The sequence below is a fragment of the Schistocerca nitens genome, chromosome 2, assembly GCF_023898315.1.
Source record: "Schistocerca nitens isolate TAMUIC-IGC-003100 chromosome 2, iqSchNite1.1, whole genome shotgun sequence".
Taxonomy (NCBI): domain Eukaryota; kingdom Metazoa; phylum Arthropoda; class Insecta; order Orthoptera; family Acrididae; genus Schistocerca; species Schistocerca nitens.
Window position 1 is genome coordinate 1,036,897,932 of NC_064615.1, and position 16,579 is coordinate 1,036,914,510.

The 16,579-nt window shown below is 41.6% G+C and overlaps 1 protein-coding gene across 1 annotated transcript in view; it reads left to right on the forward strand.

Moving 5' to 3' along the window:
• Positions 1-13,341, forward strand: part of LOC126237384 (uncharacterized) — a 451,256-nt gene extending 437,915 nt beyond the window's left edge. The window contains exons 12-13 of the mRNA XM_049947466.1: positions 6,842-6,989; positions 12,208-13,341. Of these exons, the coding sequence (XP_049803423.1) occupies positions 6,842-6,989; positions 12,208-12,307 (248 nt within the window). The 3' untranslated portion in view covers positions 12,308-13,341. The remainder of the gene's footprint in view (positions 1-6,841; positions 6,990-12,207) is intronic.
• Positions 13,342-16,579: the final 3,238 nt, after the last annotated feature.

A 16,579-nucleotide genomic window follows, 5' to 3' on the forward strand; every position in this document is an offset into this window, starting at 1 on the left:
TATGGAAATGCTGCGAGAAATGCAAGCTAGCCAGTTTCACTGTTGTATTTGACCGCAAACAGCCTCTGTGCAAAATGTCCTCAACATGCTGAAGGATCAATCGTTGTCAGAACACTGTTCTGTGTACTTGTGAGTGCATTATGTCGGAGCTCAGTAAATCTGAACGTGGACAGATTGTTGGTGCTGATATGGAGGATACTTCCGCGACCAAGGCTCAAATAGTTCAAAAATGGCTCTGAGCACTAAACATCTGTGGTTATCAGTCCCCTAGAACTTAGAACTACTTAAACCTAACCAACCTAAGGACATCACACACATCCATGCCCGAGGCAGGATTCGAACCTGCGACCGTAGCAAAAGCGCGGTTTCAGACTGAAGCGCCTAGAACCGCTCGGCCACTGCAGCCGGCCGCAACCAAGGGAGCCGACGTTTTTGTAGATTCAAGAGCAGCGCATCGAAGATTATACCGCGTACAGGGAAAGAGGAGAAACATCGTCCGCTATGTCAACACACACGAAAATGTGTATTAAGTGATCTTGACGAACGGACATTGAAGAGCATTGTGATGAAAAATAAGAGGCCGACAGGTGCGAAAGTCATTGCACAACTGAATGTCACACTTGCAAATCCCGTCGCCACCAGAACAACATAAAGCAGGGAATAACAGAGCGAGCCTGGAAATTGAAAACGACTCGTCAGTGACGTAAATGCCCGAAATATGGTGTCAAAGCCTTATAGCTATGGTACAATGGCAGAAAATCATTCGGTCGGATGAGCGTTGCATCCTGCTTCCAACTTCTTGACGACTTTACGTCCCAAGAGTGAAACATGATAGGGCTTCGATGATGATTTGGGGAGCCATATCTTTATATTACATCAGTCTCCTGTGCGAGATCGCATTACTGCCAAGAATTATTTGACCATTCTGGCTGGTGAGGTCCATCCTATGGTAGAATAATTGTTCCCCAATAGTGAAGCCGTCTTCTAAGATGTCAGGGGCCCTTTTCACGCAGCCGGTATCGTCCAGGACTGTTTTTGTGAACACAAGGAGTCTTGATTCTGCTAAGTACGAAAATGAGCTAGTATAATCAGTAAAATATGTGCGTTGTTTTACGTAATAGTTATTTTATGCTTGACTTACTGATATACTACTGTTCATGAAATATCGTTGTATGATATGATACGATGTAAGATGGATTTGGTCAAGAGTCAGTGAGATGTACTGCAGAACATCTGATGATGGCAACGTGGTTTGCTGAAACCGGTCATCAAAATAAATACGGTACAATAGCGATCTTGGTTGTCTGAAGCTTTACTTAGGTTCCTGCATTAACTAAACCTTACAGAACCCAGACCCTTGTAAACCTTACAGAACCTGTTGTTCGGAAGCTAACGGTTTTCCTACATCGTATTATGAATGGTAATGTGTAGCGGTTTTGGCGTTACCATATTTTTGATCTACCCCCGTAAGCTACACATGTCGTCTCACGTTGAGACCTTGCGCAACAAGAGTGGCGTATTATCAGAAGAGAGCAACTGAAAATATTCTCCTGAGCTGAAGTACGGGAGACCCTGAGATTCTTGTGGCGAAGTCTAAATTGCACACAGAGCTATCGTGAAATTATGACGTTGTTTGGACCAAATTCGGTACCACCTTTAGCTGTAACGAAATGGTGCCAGCAATTTGACCAAGGCCGCACAGAAATGGTTATCGTTGTTAGGGTAGGAAAGCCATCGACTACAGACGACTATGCCAAGCTATGGTCAGAGCGAGGTGGCGCAGTGGCTAGCACACTGGACTCGCATTTGAGAGGACGACGGTTCAAACCCGCGTCCTGCCATCCTTATTTACGTTTTCCGTGGTTTCCTAAATCACTTCAGGCAAATGCCGGGACGGTTCCTTTGAAAGGGCTTGGACGATTTCCTTCCCTATCCTTCCCTCATTTGACGGGACCGATGACCTCTCTGTTTGGTCCCTTACTCCAAATCAGCCAACCAACTAGGCAATGAAGGGATAACATAGGATGGGGAGGGCAAGATTCGTAGACGTCGAGGACGTTTACACTGCTGTCGTAGAGCGACTCATTGACTGAGGAGCGCATTCTAACGTCGAGGAAATGAATGAGTGGCAGAACATATGGTGCGACATTCAGTAACAGTTACTTGGCCTGTGTTACTTATATTTCGAAGTACCCTTGCAGAATTTTTACGATAGTCATGGGCATAGCGATCCAAAAAAACAAGCAAAAAATGGAAATGATAGCGTCTAGTATTTTAAAAGAAGAATTCGTGTGTTGCCTTATTTTATTGCGTTGCTTATTGGCCTAATTCGTAAACTTTTGTTCACTGTTAGCCTGCGTTACATGGGAAAATGAGAACATTATTGACATGCACGGTACCCAAAACCTTTAGGGTCAATAGTGTATATCTGGTGGAGTATCCTAAATTGAGTACTGCGAGGTAAGGAATTAATGGTCGAATATTGAGTTTTTAATGAGGTAAACAATTTACATGTTAAGCAACAATGTAAGATTATAGAAGTTTTTCAGAGTTACGACAGCCAGTCTCAAGGCATCTATTACAATGGGACATACAACTGTGTCCCACTTTATGAAATATTCCTGTTCTCTGTTGCTCAACGAGACGGACGGCAGCACCCTACAAATCAGTTTCCTTTCAGTATGTACCAGGATTTCATACGCCCACGACTTCATGTAACCCCACAGGAAAAAATCCAGTCTGGAAACTCGAAGGTGACTGCGTATTGTTTTTAAGGTAATCGTAAAAAAGTCGGTACAAGAAGGTAAGCAGGAACATACAGGGACATTCCAGATTCAACAGCTGGTACCACCAGATACATTGACTATTGCTTCCCTACTTGAAAATGGTCCGCTGCTGTCTGCACAATTTTGAATTCAAAGGCTTGGTACTTAATGTATATTTATCGTTGCGGTATCGTACACATTGCATACCTAATACATTATCAAACTATTTGGTAGCACATCAGAAGATCATTGTATCAAAGTCACTCAATGAAAATTCCTGGACGTCTCAAAGTTTTTCGGTACATTTCCCTTTCTTTGTGTGTACTGGGATGTAGCTGTGCAGAATTTTGTCCACTCAAAACTCGATACCGGAATTTTATCTTCCTTTCGTATCATTCGGTTCTCATTACATACTTTTCTACAATTTAGGCTTTAAATTTTATATTTTATTAAGTCCATTTCTTCTTAAAATATCAGGTCTGAGGTATGATTTATAATTTATTGCTGAATACTGCAAGCTTATTGCTTTATTTTATTTTCTCGTTGAAGCAATGCTGAACGTGAGAGTTCTCAGTTCTCCCCGACGTATACTACGTTCAAATAACTTACGTGAATGCTACATGGTGACGTTGTCGACAATTGCCGATGTTTCGACCAGTGAGCACCCTGTCATTTTCAAGTTAACACTGCAGCAAGTAAGCGCTCTGCGACTGAATTTAAAACTTCGGTTTGCAGAGCAGTTCCGGAAAGGTAACACACACACACACACACACACACACACACACAAACACACACACACACACACTCACTGTAAACTAGCTCCATCACAAAACTAAAGACGACTGACGCCAGAAGTTATCGATTGTGAAAAACAACGAATGAGGTAGCGTTAACTCTGCCCCTCTGTTTCGTGACAGGGGCATGAGCAGAGTTCCTCCGTCTCTATTTGCAACTTCAGTTGCTAATTTAATCTCAACTGCTTCCGTATTAACACCATACCAATAGCTGGAAGTACTTGTCAGACTCTCCGTGTTGCTATATACCATATGATGGGCGGTGCCAAGACAACGCCCTGCAATAGCAGATTTGCTCGGCTGTTTTAAGCGTTTGTGACGCTTATGTTCAGTACATCGGTTCTCCAAGGTCCTGATAGTCTGACCAATATATGACAGGACACAACTGCAAGGAATACGGTAGACACCCGTCTTACGCGAACCAAGATCATCGTAAACGGAATCTAAAAGGACCCTAATCTTAAATGGATGTCAGAAAACACATTTCAGATTATATTTCCAGAAAACACCACCAGTCTTGTTGTGGATGCTACTTGCGTAAGGAAGAAAGACTATAGAACCTGGTGCCACCTCGATATTATCATCACTCATTCTGTGTACTTTTGGTCGATAGCGCGATGCACATCTGCTCTGTCTTTGACTAAATCCAACTATCAGTGTTTGAAATGACGAGGGACTTATGCACAAAGGTACGAGGTATCGCTTCACGTTGATCCGGATGTTGACAATTATCAGCCTGTAGATACAATCCACTGTACGTTTCCTATAAATGGCATGTCCCAATGTACCATCGACCTTCCTTGTGACCAGCACGTCAAGTAAAGGAAGGCAGCTATCCTTTTCCATCTCCCTCGTCAAACGAATATTCCGGTAGATTGTATTCATGTGTTCTAAAAAGTCGTCCAAATTCTGACTGCCACGAGAAAAGTTCCGTTAGGTGTGCTTTTGCTTTGCTTAAGGCCGATAGCTATTGTATTCCTTGCAGTTGTGGTATGTCATATAATGGTCAGACTATCAGGACCGTGCAAGATTTGTGTGATGAGCATAAACGTTACACACGCTTAAAACAGCCGAGCAAATCGGCTGTTACAGAACATTGTCTTGGTACCGGTCATCCTATGGAATGTAACAACACAGAAATTGTGGCATTCACTTCCAGATATTGGGATAGTGTTATTAAGGAACCTGGTATTCTGAGTACTGCTTCACAGAATATTTATTCTCTCACGAAGTTTGTTGTAAATAATCCACTGCAGTTCAGATAATTACAATACCAGAAGGAAAAATGACATTCATTACTCCACATTAAGACTGTGTTTAGAACAGAAAGGGGTGCACAATGCTGCAGCTAAAATTTTTGTTCACGTACCAGTGATATAAAACATCTGAGAGGCAGCAAAGTAACATTTGAAAACAAACAGAAAAAGTTCCTCCTTGATAGCTCCTTTAATTCCGTAGAGAAAATTCTATTGTAGTAATGAGTAACTCACGTTGGCGGCCAGATATTACTCACATCTGTATATTAAAAACAACAAAGTTCAAAATGAGAACATATTTATAAATTAATTTGCGATTTGAATGTTAAATGACTCATTCCATACCATTAATTTTTAGTGTGGAAAACGGCCCATAGAACACGAAACTAACTAACTAACAATTACACGCTGAATCTCAGCCTTTACCTCTGGAAGTGAGCGTGGTTTGCTGGCGTACACACGAGATTTCAAATACCTCTTCAAAGGAAGAAATCAAGAGGTGTCGGATCGCAACATCTGGGGGTCAATTCACGTCACCATTGCGACAAGGAATCTCTTCCGTAACAAGTCCAATGTTGTAATCGATATGTGACAGGTTGCAGCATCCACACTAACCAGCTGAGACCAAAAAAACTTCTTGATATATTGCGACACGGTTTGTCGACCATTGGTAATATGTTTCCGGTGCCATCTTCGAAGAATCACGGTCTAGTTACACCCTCTGCCCAAGTGCTATACCACATGCTCACTCTTTATGGATGTACTGTACGGTGTCAGTTCCATTTTTTTAAAATAATGGGGTATTTTGAAAATTTTAGAAAGAAACCTGGGATAATTCAGGGGAAAAAGGGACCCAAATGACATCGACAAAATTCAATGGACAAGAGACGTTTACCTTTGCATCATGCACTCACATGATCTCAAATGACTTATGACGATTATTCTGCTGCACTCTCGCCGTAATTTTCAATTCTGTGTATTTTATGAAGAGGTGCATCTTCCTTTGAACACACATGCGCTGTTTCCACGTCTTAATGCAATTAACAAAGTCAGAACTTCCACCATGTCCAATAGCAAAGTTCTACTTGCATAACGCGCATTTTAGAGTTTCTCCACTGCCAGGGGTAAGGTAAATTCACTTTTTGTATTGCTGTTAAAATTACACTTTGTGTGGCCATCATAAAACAGTGTACATGAATCGGTACTACCAACAATGCAAACCATGAACAGCAGTTATACAAAGATTATAGAGCAATTTATTCAAGTGCAGTTCCTACTCGTATATACTTACACAGTGGGCAGTACACTGCAAATCCAAAATTCGGTAGCGTAAGAGGAGGCATAAAAAAGCGGGACATTTGAAGTTCCCCCAAAACACTTTCGGAGCAGCCAGAAATTTTTGAAAGGAAAAAAAAAAAACCTGAATCCACCAATGAAATGCGGGGCCCATGGACACCCTAATGTAATCGCATGTTCATAGTGACTGGTAGCTTAGCTGTCAGTCTCATTACAGATCATTTATTCCATGCTTTACGTTGACCAAACATCGCACGGAGTCTGAGAGTCACGCCTCGACATCATTCCTCATATTTGAAATAAGTTTTCACTCTGCATTATGCTGTTCTGTCGTGGAGGCTTCATTAATTTGTGGTTACGAAGGAAACAGATGAAAATCGTGTAATGTCCAGTGCTGCCAACTTACTACGACAGAAGTGACGGGTATTTGGGCCCGCATCTCGTGGTCGTGCGGTAGCGTTCTCGCTTCCCACGCCCGGGTTCCCGGGTTCGATTCCCGGCGGGGTCAGGGATTTTCTCTGCCTCGTGATGGCTGGGTGTTGTGTGCTGTCCTTAGGTTAGTTAGGTTTAAGTAGTTCTAAGTTCTAGGGGACTGATGACCATAGATGTTAAGTCCCATAGTGCTCAGAGCCATTTGAACCATTTTGAAAGGGTATTTGAAGAACTGCGTTCTTTGTGGAACACTCTTTATAACCTTGATGAACGACACTGACAAACGGCTGTGTTGCAGGTTTCCAGAGCCCTGGCGGAGACAGCGCCATCGTGGTGCCGTACCCAGACTCCCGCTCGACCAGCAGCGGCACCTCAGACATGTCCGACTACATCGAGACGCTCTCCTTGTCCTCGCACGGGTCTTCCGATGTTCCTGATTCGATGAGGTGAGTGTGATGTAGCGATGTTTCGTCATGTTATGACCTCGTTTTCTTTCTCGGTGAGCTGAATAAACATGAAACACTCAGGTCTCCAACCGTGTGAGATGGTCGAGATGGTGCGACATTTGAATGCCTGTCACTTTCGTCATCATCGCCGAAAGATGATGGGATGATGGCAAAACGTTGCGCCTTGTTAATAAAGGAAACATAGTTACTATATGAGTCTACAATCAGTATGAATGTTATGTGGATAAAACCGTCTTGATCACTAAATAAATTTCTTTATTTATTTCGCCGTTTCGGCTAGAGTCATAATCAGATTTCAAAAGAAGCTTATTAAGTGCGAAACGACGTTCAGTGTCAATATTAAATCCTATTCCTAAACTGGGCGTTAACTTGGCTAGTTAATGCCCCAATTAGGCACAGGTTTTACGATTGACACTGAGATTTGTTTCGCAAGTTCAAAGTTCCCTTTGACATCTGACGATGCCAATGACAGCAACTGTCCGCCCCTGGTAGCTGAGTGGTTAGCGCGACGAAATGTCATACCTAACGGCCTGGGTTCGATTCCCGGCTGAGTCGGAGATTTTCTCCGCTCAGGGACTGGGTGTTGTGTTGCCCTTATCATCATCATTTCATCCCCATCGACACGCAAGTTGCCGAAGTGGCGTCAACTCGAAAGACTTGCACCAGGCAAACGGTCTACCCGACTGGACGCCATAGCCACACAGCATTTCCGTTTTGATGACAGCAGCTGCGTAATAAATAAATAAATTTGTTTAACGGTCAAGACGGTTTTGATCACGAAAATTTGCGCCATTTCGACGAACAAAATGTGATCTGAACGACACTCATCGGAACTTTGCACAATTCGGACGAACTCTCTCGGCCGGAAATTGGAAATCCTTATTTTATTTCTTCACGTTGTCTCTTCTTCATTCACGGATAGACAGTAAGGTGCAGGTATGGCATTAGAGCAAGATCTCGTGTAGCATGATCCGTAGGTAAATCCATCCATTCATTCCGCTGCCATTCATCCAGCTACTGTTGGGTCGGAAGTGGTAATATTAATTTCTATATTACGCAGAGAATCAAAGAGACACCTCAATTCGAGAAAGAAATTTTTGAAAACATATGGCTGCCGAACAGCACTGTGTGGTAGTGAATCATGGACAATGGACAAACCAGAACAAGAGAGAAGCGTTTTAGACGTGGTGATACAGAAGAGCGTTGGAAACTAGGTGGACTGATTAGGTAACGAATGAAGAGGTAATCTCCTGAATCGGCGAAGAGAGAAACATACGGAAAACACTAACAAGAAGAAGGGACAGGATCAGAGGGCATGTCTTAAAACATTAGGGAATAACTCCGTGGTACTAGAGGAAGCTGTAGAGGGCAAAAACTGTAGAGGAAGACAGAGACGGGAATACATCCAACAAGTAATTGAGGTCGTAGGGTACTAGTCAGAGATAAAAAGGTTGGTGCAGGAGAGGAAGATGAGGCGGGCCGCATCAAACCAGTAAGAAGACTGATGATTCAAAAAACAAAGCGCGGAGAACCAACCATGTCTGTATATAAGCTATTATTACGATGGGGTCGCCGCCCCCAAACGCATTCTAAAGCTACTGCCATCTCAGCCCAGGGAGTAATCCATGTACCTCTGCTGCCTGTATCTCGTGGACATTAAGTCGTTAAATGCAATAACGAGTTTGGAAGTGTCTGCGAATCGTGTAACGGAGGCGGAACTTGCGATTCTGCCCGACATTTATTTCGTTGGATATGGTAACCCTGTCCTTAACCAGCCGGTGGGATTCTCTCAAGGGCCGGCGCGCATCCTCGTGTCCGTAAGGAGGGCGCTTTGACGCGCTAAGCTGTCCGGGCGGGTGATTCGTAGTTAAACAGCTCAGAGAACAGATCCAAAGTTTTTATATTTGGCAGATTAACTGTAGGATGAAATGAAAGGATTTTTCAACCCATCAAGAGCGCAATGGACAATAGATGGCAAGCACTGTAGCAATGAAACTGAAGGAGTAGGTGCGATAATATGGTTAAGGAACTGTAGTATCACTATAATTCGGAAGAGGAACTAGAACAACAAAGTCAGTCAGTTTTGTAGAAACACTATTTGTCCGGAAGGATGACCTTCAGTAAGCAATAGATAATATGGACGTAAAATGGATGTGCGCGGTATACTGCTTGGAAGGGAATATATTTGCAACTTTGTCGCTTATCTAATCCGTTTGAATCATGACTCAACCCAGGTATTGAAGAAATCGTGTCCTTTTTTTTTGCGAAACGGTATACATTTTTACTGTCATTCGAAAGTTTGAAATTACGAGTACAGTGATATAAAGCTTATTAGTGTCGGCATTGACACTTTTCGCAAAAATATCCGGTAAATGTCCTAAAGTTCAAATGCAAGGTGGCGGGAACTGGCTGTCCACAGAGATTCGACGTCGTCATCGCAGATGACTTTGCCTTCCATTCGTCTTTAGCTGAGTTCAGTTTCATGTCAATGTACCTTTCACCAATACGATCTGTTTCACTGACGTGGAATGTTAATTATGAAAATTTTCTCGTTCGGACGGATGTGGTTCTCGATACTACTATTGTTTTGTTATAACTTCTAAAACTTTGTCAATGTGTAGATGAGCAAGAGACAGATTACTTCGCCCGCATCTCGTGGTCGTGCGGTAGCGTTCTCGCTTCCCACGCCCGGGTTCCCGGGTTCGATTCCCGGCGGGGTCAGGGATTTTCTCTGCCTCGTGATGGCTGGGTGTTGTGTGCTGTCCTTAGGTTAGTTAGGTTTAAGTAGTTCTAAGTTCTAGGGGACTGATGACCATAGATGTTAAGTCCCATAGTGCTCAGAGCCATTCGAGCCATTCGAGCCACAGATTACTTCAGACTCCGTATTTTCGTCTTTACAAGTTCATTGGAGTAGTGTACAGTGAATAAAAAATATGTTTTGTCGGTTGATTTCTACCATTGTCTCTTTGTTCTAGTACCTGGAGACGAGGGCACGGTTATAAATGAGAGCAGACGTGAGAATAATAGATGAAACAAGTATTTTTTTTTTTGGAGAGAAGCAGTAAAAAAGGAACTGTGTAGGGTGGAAGCGTACTAATATATGTGTGCGATTATAGCGGTACTGAAGTAATTTTAAAGCTATTAAAAAGCACGAGAAATTCATGTTATGTAGCCGTACTTTTCCTATGTTTTTGAGCCGACTTGTTTATTAATAAGACCAGACGTGAGAATAATAGATGAAACAAGTATTTTTTTAGAGAAAAGCAGTGAAAAAGGAACTGTGTAGGGCGGGAGCATACTAATATATGTGCGATTATAGCGGTACTGAAGTAATTTTATAGCTGTTAAAAAGTACGAGAAATTCATTTTATGTAGCCGTACTTTTCCTATGTTTTTGAGCCGACTTGTTTGTGATATAACTGCGTATTAGTCGAAGTGCAGATATGATTTATTTTTACCTAAATGTATTTGCATCATTACTGTTCTTATACACACAGTGACCCAAATGCCACTCAGTATTTGAAATTCAGTACCTCGCAGAATAATCTAGGTAGGGAGGTACAAACTGACACAATTGCTTAAAATTTTAATAAAAGAAAAGACCAACAGAAGGTGCTTCATATGATACAAAAGCGTTGATTTTTAGTAAAGACGATGTTCTTTATAACAAATGCTCAGCACGTCGGCCATCATTGCTCAACAATATCTGTAGTCAAAGGACAATATTTTGTACAGCACTGTACAGCATGTCAGCAGGTATGGTGAGAAACTGACGTCTGATGCTGTGTTTTAGTATCCCTAATGAAATCGGACGATGGCGGTAGACTTGCAATGATGTAACTCCACAACCAATAATCACATGGATTAAGGTCTGGGGTGGCCAAGCATCACGTACGAGGCGGTTCAGCACGTGACCGTCACCATACAATGTGTGCAAGAGATGTCTCACACATGGGATGGAGCAGAATCGTACATAAAAATCGAACCTTTCAGCACTGTTTATCAGGCAGGCTAGGGATGATAAACCACCCTCACTCACTGGAGCTTATTTTATATACGTTTGTCACAACTCGCCACTCTTGTCCTCCTGTCCAGTATCGACTTTTTGCCAATTTTTGAACTTGTTTTGGGTTCCAATAAAGCCCCATGTCATTTCAGGCACGTATGTCAGGTTATACCTCTCTACCTACTTTATCTCGTGAATTACTGCGTTTTCAAATGTGTACAAACTTTTGGGTCGCCTTGTACTTCCAAAATAAACATTTCACTAAACTACAGTTTAGTGTGAGGAGCTATTCACAAATTCACTTGTCTATGTCTACACCGCATCATTCACATTATCTGCTTTGTCTCAATAGTTCATCAGATGCAAGAAGCGAGCGGTGGTGTAGCTTATCCTACACAACGGTTTTGGAACTTGGGCCAGGGTTCTGACACAATACTGCCTGTATTGTCCATGCCTTGACACCTACGGCACTGGAGATTATAAAGTGCACCACCTCACAGTGGTGTAAAAAACAAAACATTAAAAAAAAACACCGATCACAATGCGATAACTGTGTCGGAGTCTCGTGAGGTGAATATGGATAAGACTGCGGCTTAGGTAAAACAGACATAACATCCAAACAATAAGCAGAGAAGTAGCAAAGTGAAAACAAAAGACTCAGTGCCATAGAGCTGCTGTGGGTATCGTGTGTCAACATCCATTTACGGTCTAATGTTTCTCGTCTGATTAAGGTGGAAGGAGGCGATATATGAAAAGTTTTTTGCTCAGTCCAAAGAGCGACGGAGATCCTCGTTTATGAGAAAAGCGTAGTTGGTTCTAAAAGCATGAATAGTGTGCTTTTCTTTGCATATTCGTTGTTTTGAAATAGCTTATTACATTATCATACATTATTGCTCCAGAGAACGCCGACATCCAATCAAACGAAGAATTTTACTCACGCACCTGTGTGAAATTATAGTGATATGAGTGAAGTTAGAATACTATGCATTCCATAAGTACTATTACAAATCATGTTGAAAAGCCACATGAAACTGTGGCTAAATCGTTGGTTCATCATTTTGTATTACGACTCGGTCCAGAACTCAAAAGAATTTTGTAGAATATAACAGTGTGACGTTACTGTAAGACTGACTTCTTGCATATGCATTTAATGTATTCGTGGCAGTTACCTAATGCCTGATTTACTTACAGGTTCGGCCGGCTTGCTGTGACGACACTGAAACCACGTTCTGGAAATGAATATCAGCTCATTGACAGGTCTGCTCTTGAAGGTGGGCCCAACGTGAAGTAGGAGGACTACTGAAGCATACTACAGGGGACACAGAAAGAGGCCGTATCAGTTGATTGTTTCTACCAATGTCTGTAATATGTTCACATTCTGTAAATAAAAGCTCAAGCATTACAAGTGTAAAAAAGTGGATGACATCACTATTTGCCAAACTGTACAGAGTGGAAATGGGCTCAATTCCTACAAAAATTTTAAAGCAACATATTTACCTTTCAGTAGCACAAAGGAAATGTATGTAACTATAACACGTTTTAATCTTATGCACTCAGTTATCACAAAGGTCTTCACTTCCGATCTTTGCCAGTTAGACAGAGAAACAAGACCAGTTCAAGGGAAAAACAATTGTTACACAATCGCCAGACATGGAGATAACAGAATGTTTCCTTGACTCCCCTGCTTGCGACGTAACTTGCGTTTGAGACGGTCTCAAAGCACTGAATTACGGACTGTAAGTAAAAGTCTGTATGTTTTGAGCTTACTTGATCGATTCGTAAGGAAAAATGTTTTATCTGTAGGTACCCTTCCAGATGTACCTTACGTACTCTGTAATAAAAAAAAAACAAATTTTCTATTACTTTTGTAACATATAAGCTTTTCTACAGACTTGTAAATTTGACTGAAGTTGCGGGACATGTTGCGTATTTGAAAAAGAATTTGTGACTGATTATAAAGACGGCCAGGTTTTGTAAATAGTATGGCATTGTGTGCGAATGGTCAGAGACTTTCTGAAATATTTATTCTGCTAGTCAGGTTCTGTGATAGAGGATTTTCAGGACGGTGTAGAGTGCATTTATGAGAGTATTACACATAAGTTAATTTTAAGTCACAGTTCTTGGAATAATTATTTTGAAGAGTTGAAATTATTTGATTATTCTTTTGGCTTGTTAAGTTCTTATTTAGAATGTTCTGTGACTTAAACATCTTATCTGTGTATGTAATATAATTTACTTACCTTAAACGAGACACTGCTATATATGTAAAGAGCACTGTAACATATTGATTTGAAGAGATAAATATATTAAAAAATTGAAACTGAACTAACTCTCAGTCTTTATATTGTATCATTTTACATTCCTTTCATTTATAAAGAAAGTTTCAGAAGAGTAGATTGTACCCGACATCTTCATCAAGTATTCTTTATAATTTTTGTTTTAATTAAATACAGAACTAGAACTTTTCATTGCCATTGTCTTCTGTTTCTTTCATAATGGTACACTCAACAACTCCATCTTACTATTATTGCCTCTGCATTTCAGAAACTATAGCTGCAGACGGTTCTTCTATTTTGTAGTGAGATGCAGGCACCTGTTTTATTTCACGTCGGGAATTTAGGGATTTTATGCTCTTACCTACATTGAAACAAACATTCATAGTGATTTAACATTACAATATACAAAGTATGTGATCAGTACATAATGTTATAGTAACAGTAACAATAATACTGGTAATAGTTGTAAGATAAACATATGGTGTTCCAGAAACGTCTTTTATTAATTTCGTCATTACATTTCTGTTGAATATGTGTACTTCAATAATAACAGAAGTGTATAACAGCGTTACTGAAATGGAGAAAGAGGTGGAGAAATATGTAACTATATGCAAAAGTACAGCCAGGATACTAAACTTATCAGATCTTGCATTGCTGTTATGAAATGGTGATAGGTATATGATATAAAAGGGGAGGTATTTAAGACACTGGTAACAAACCTAATTCTACGAAGGCATGAAAATCATATTGCTGTCCTGCTCCATCCGTACCAACTAAACAATGGAAGTACTGACAGGCTCAAACAGTGAATGTTACACACATACCTTAGACAAATTTTCGGGGCGAGCTTGTGATATCTGGAGGTTTCACAGATTCTGCTGTGTTAAACGAAATATCAGTTTCAAAGATTTTCCAGAGCCAAAAAATGGACTAGTTTTTGCATTATCTTAGGTGGGAATACTAAATTTTTTGAATTCTTTCACGCTATGTTCTTCTTATTTTAAGTGCTCATCAAAAATTATGTGTAGATTCGGTAAATTTTTATGATAGTGTAATTGGATATCATTGAAGGGTATAGGAGGAACCGTTTCACAGAAGTGCTCGCTGGCCAATTTTCAGCGTGATATGAGGGTGGACTGTGACATCTTAGGCTTTAGTTTAAGATCTTTTGTGCACATCCTGATTCTGAACCAGGATCGTCAGTCATGGTAACAGCACTATTCTAAGGGCTTATATACAAATGGATGTCGTCAGCATATGACAGTTACAGGAATACCCCACAGAGTAAATATCAGTAGTGCACAGCGTGTAAAGTTCTGGACCAATGACTGAACCCTGTGGGTGTCCTAAGAGTTCATGGTTCTCTTTGTTTATTACCGAGTGAGATGGTGCAGTGGTGAGCGTAGTCAATTTGTGTTCAGGAGGATGGCAGTTCAAATCCCTCTACAGACACTGTAATATTTGTGGCCAGTTGGGTCGTGCTGGAAATTTGATATGGTGCAATACTGCATAAAGTAAACCACAGCCTCTCCTATTGTGTCGTTATCACGAGCTGAGTGCTTAGGTGAACGACCGTTTCTCGTCTCCCATTGCCTGACCACAGCACATCCTTATAATGAAGCTTTGCCTTTCCTGGCCTCTGATTGCTTAAAAAGTCGAGAACAGAGATTGCAGAACAGCTTGGCACCAGGTTGGTTGTGTCATTTGGGAGAATGATGTCGCTCTAAGCAGGAATATCCACAATATGACAGTGTGTTTTCATTCAAATGGCATTTTACACAAGCATTACATTCTGACAGGGACAAAATGTAGTGGTCCACACTGCCTCATGGCAATAAAATATTGTGGCACCCCTGAAAAATACGGAATAATTCTGCAGGTTCAGAGAATCCTAAATCCTCATTACAGTCACGACATATGTGATTAGCGGACCTACCTACTGTGTGAGATCTTCTGCGAGAGGGACACGTCTATCACAAGACGCAAGGTGAGTGAGTAGAGCTCTAGGCATGCGTGCCTGAAGTGGAAACATCCAAGAGTACCACCCGTGTCACCTACCAACTTATTGCAAGCAGTTCACACCGTCACCTTTTCTGAATTACACAGTTTGATGCATCTTTCGAAAATTGTCAATAAAGTCGAATTTAAAGTTTCGTTTTTAATACCCCAAGGAAAGGTCGACTTTGACAGACAATGTGGCTCTGTGGTAGAATGATCTTCTTTCATAACCAACACCGTAAAATTTTAAAGAAAAATGCGTATTTCATGAACATTTCTGTAAAGCAGAAAATACATAAAGGTGAAATGAAAATTAATTTGCTTTTCTCTAAATTTAAAAGTTCTTTATTAACAATCTTTTATAAAAGAATTTATATTTACAAAGAAAACTGCATTTTAGTGCCATATGTGATGAGAAACAAGACATGTGTATTTATATAAATGACAGTTATATATGCATTGAGTCGCATATGGTTGGTGTATCCACCTTTGTTCAAACATTTGCGTCACCATGGAATAGAGCTCCCATTCTGGCACCAGTGCCTGTCGGAGCTCCTGAAGTAGGGATTTGAAGACGTGCACCGATACGTCGACCGAGAGCATCACAGACGTGCTCGATGGGGTTTAGGTGTGGAGAACAGGCAGGCCACTCCATTCGCCTGACATCTTCTGTTTCAAGGTACTCCTCCACGGTGGCAGCTCGGTGGGGCCGTGCGTTATCATCCATATGGAGGAAGGTGGGACCCACAGCAAACCTGAAAAGGCGGACATACTGGTGCAAAATGACGTCGCGATACACTTGACCTGTTACAGTTCATCTGTCAAAGACATACAGGGGTGTACGTGCACCAATCATAATCCCACCCCACACCATCAAACCACGACCTCCATACAGGTCCCTCTGGTTCCTGGTTCACGCCAGATGAAAACCAGGCGAGAATCATTGTTCAATCTAAACCTGGACTCGTCCGTGAACATAACCTGGGACCACTGTTCCAATGACCATGTACTGTGTTCTTGACACCAGGCTTTACGGGCTCTTCCGTGACCAGGGGTCAGTGGAATGCACCTTGCAGGTCTCCGGGTGAATAAACCCTGTCTGTTCAGTCGTCTGTAGACTGTTTGTCTGGAGACAACTGTTCCAGTGGCTGCGGTAAGGTCCGAGCAAGGTTACCCGCAGTACTCCGTGGCCGTCTGTGGGCACTGAGGGTGAGATATCGGTCTTCTTGTGGTGTTGTACACTGCGGACGTCCCGTACTGTAGCTCCTGGACACGTTTCCTGTCTGCTG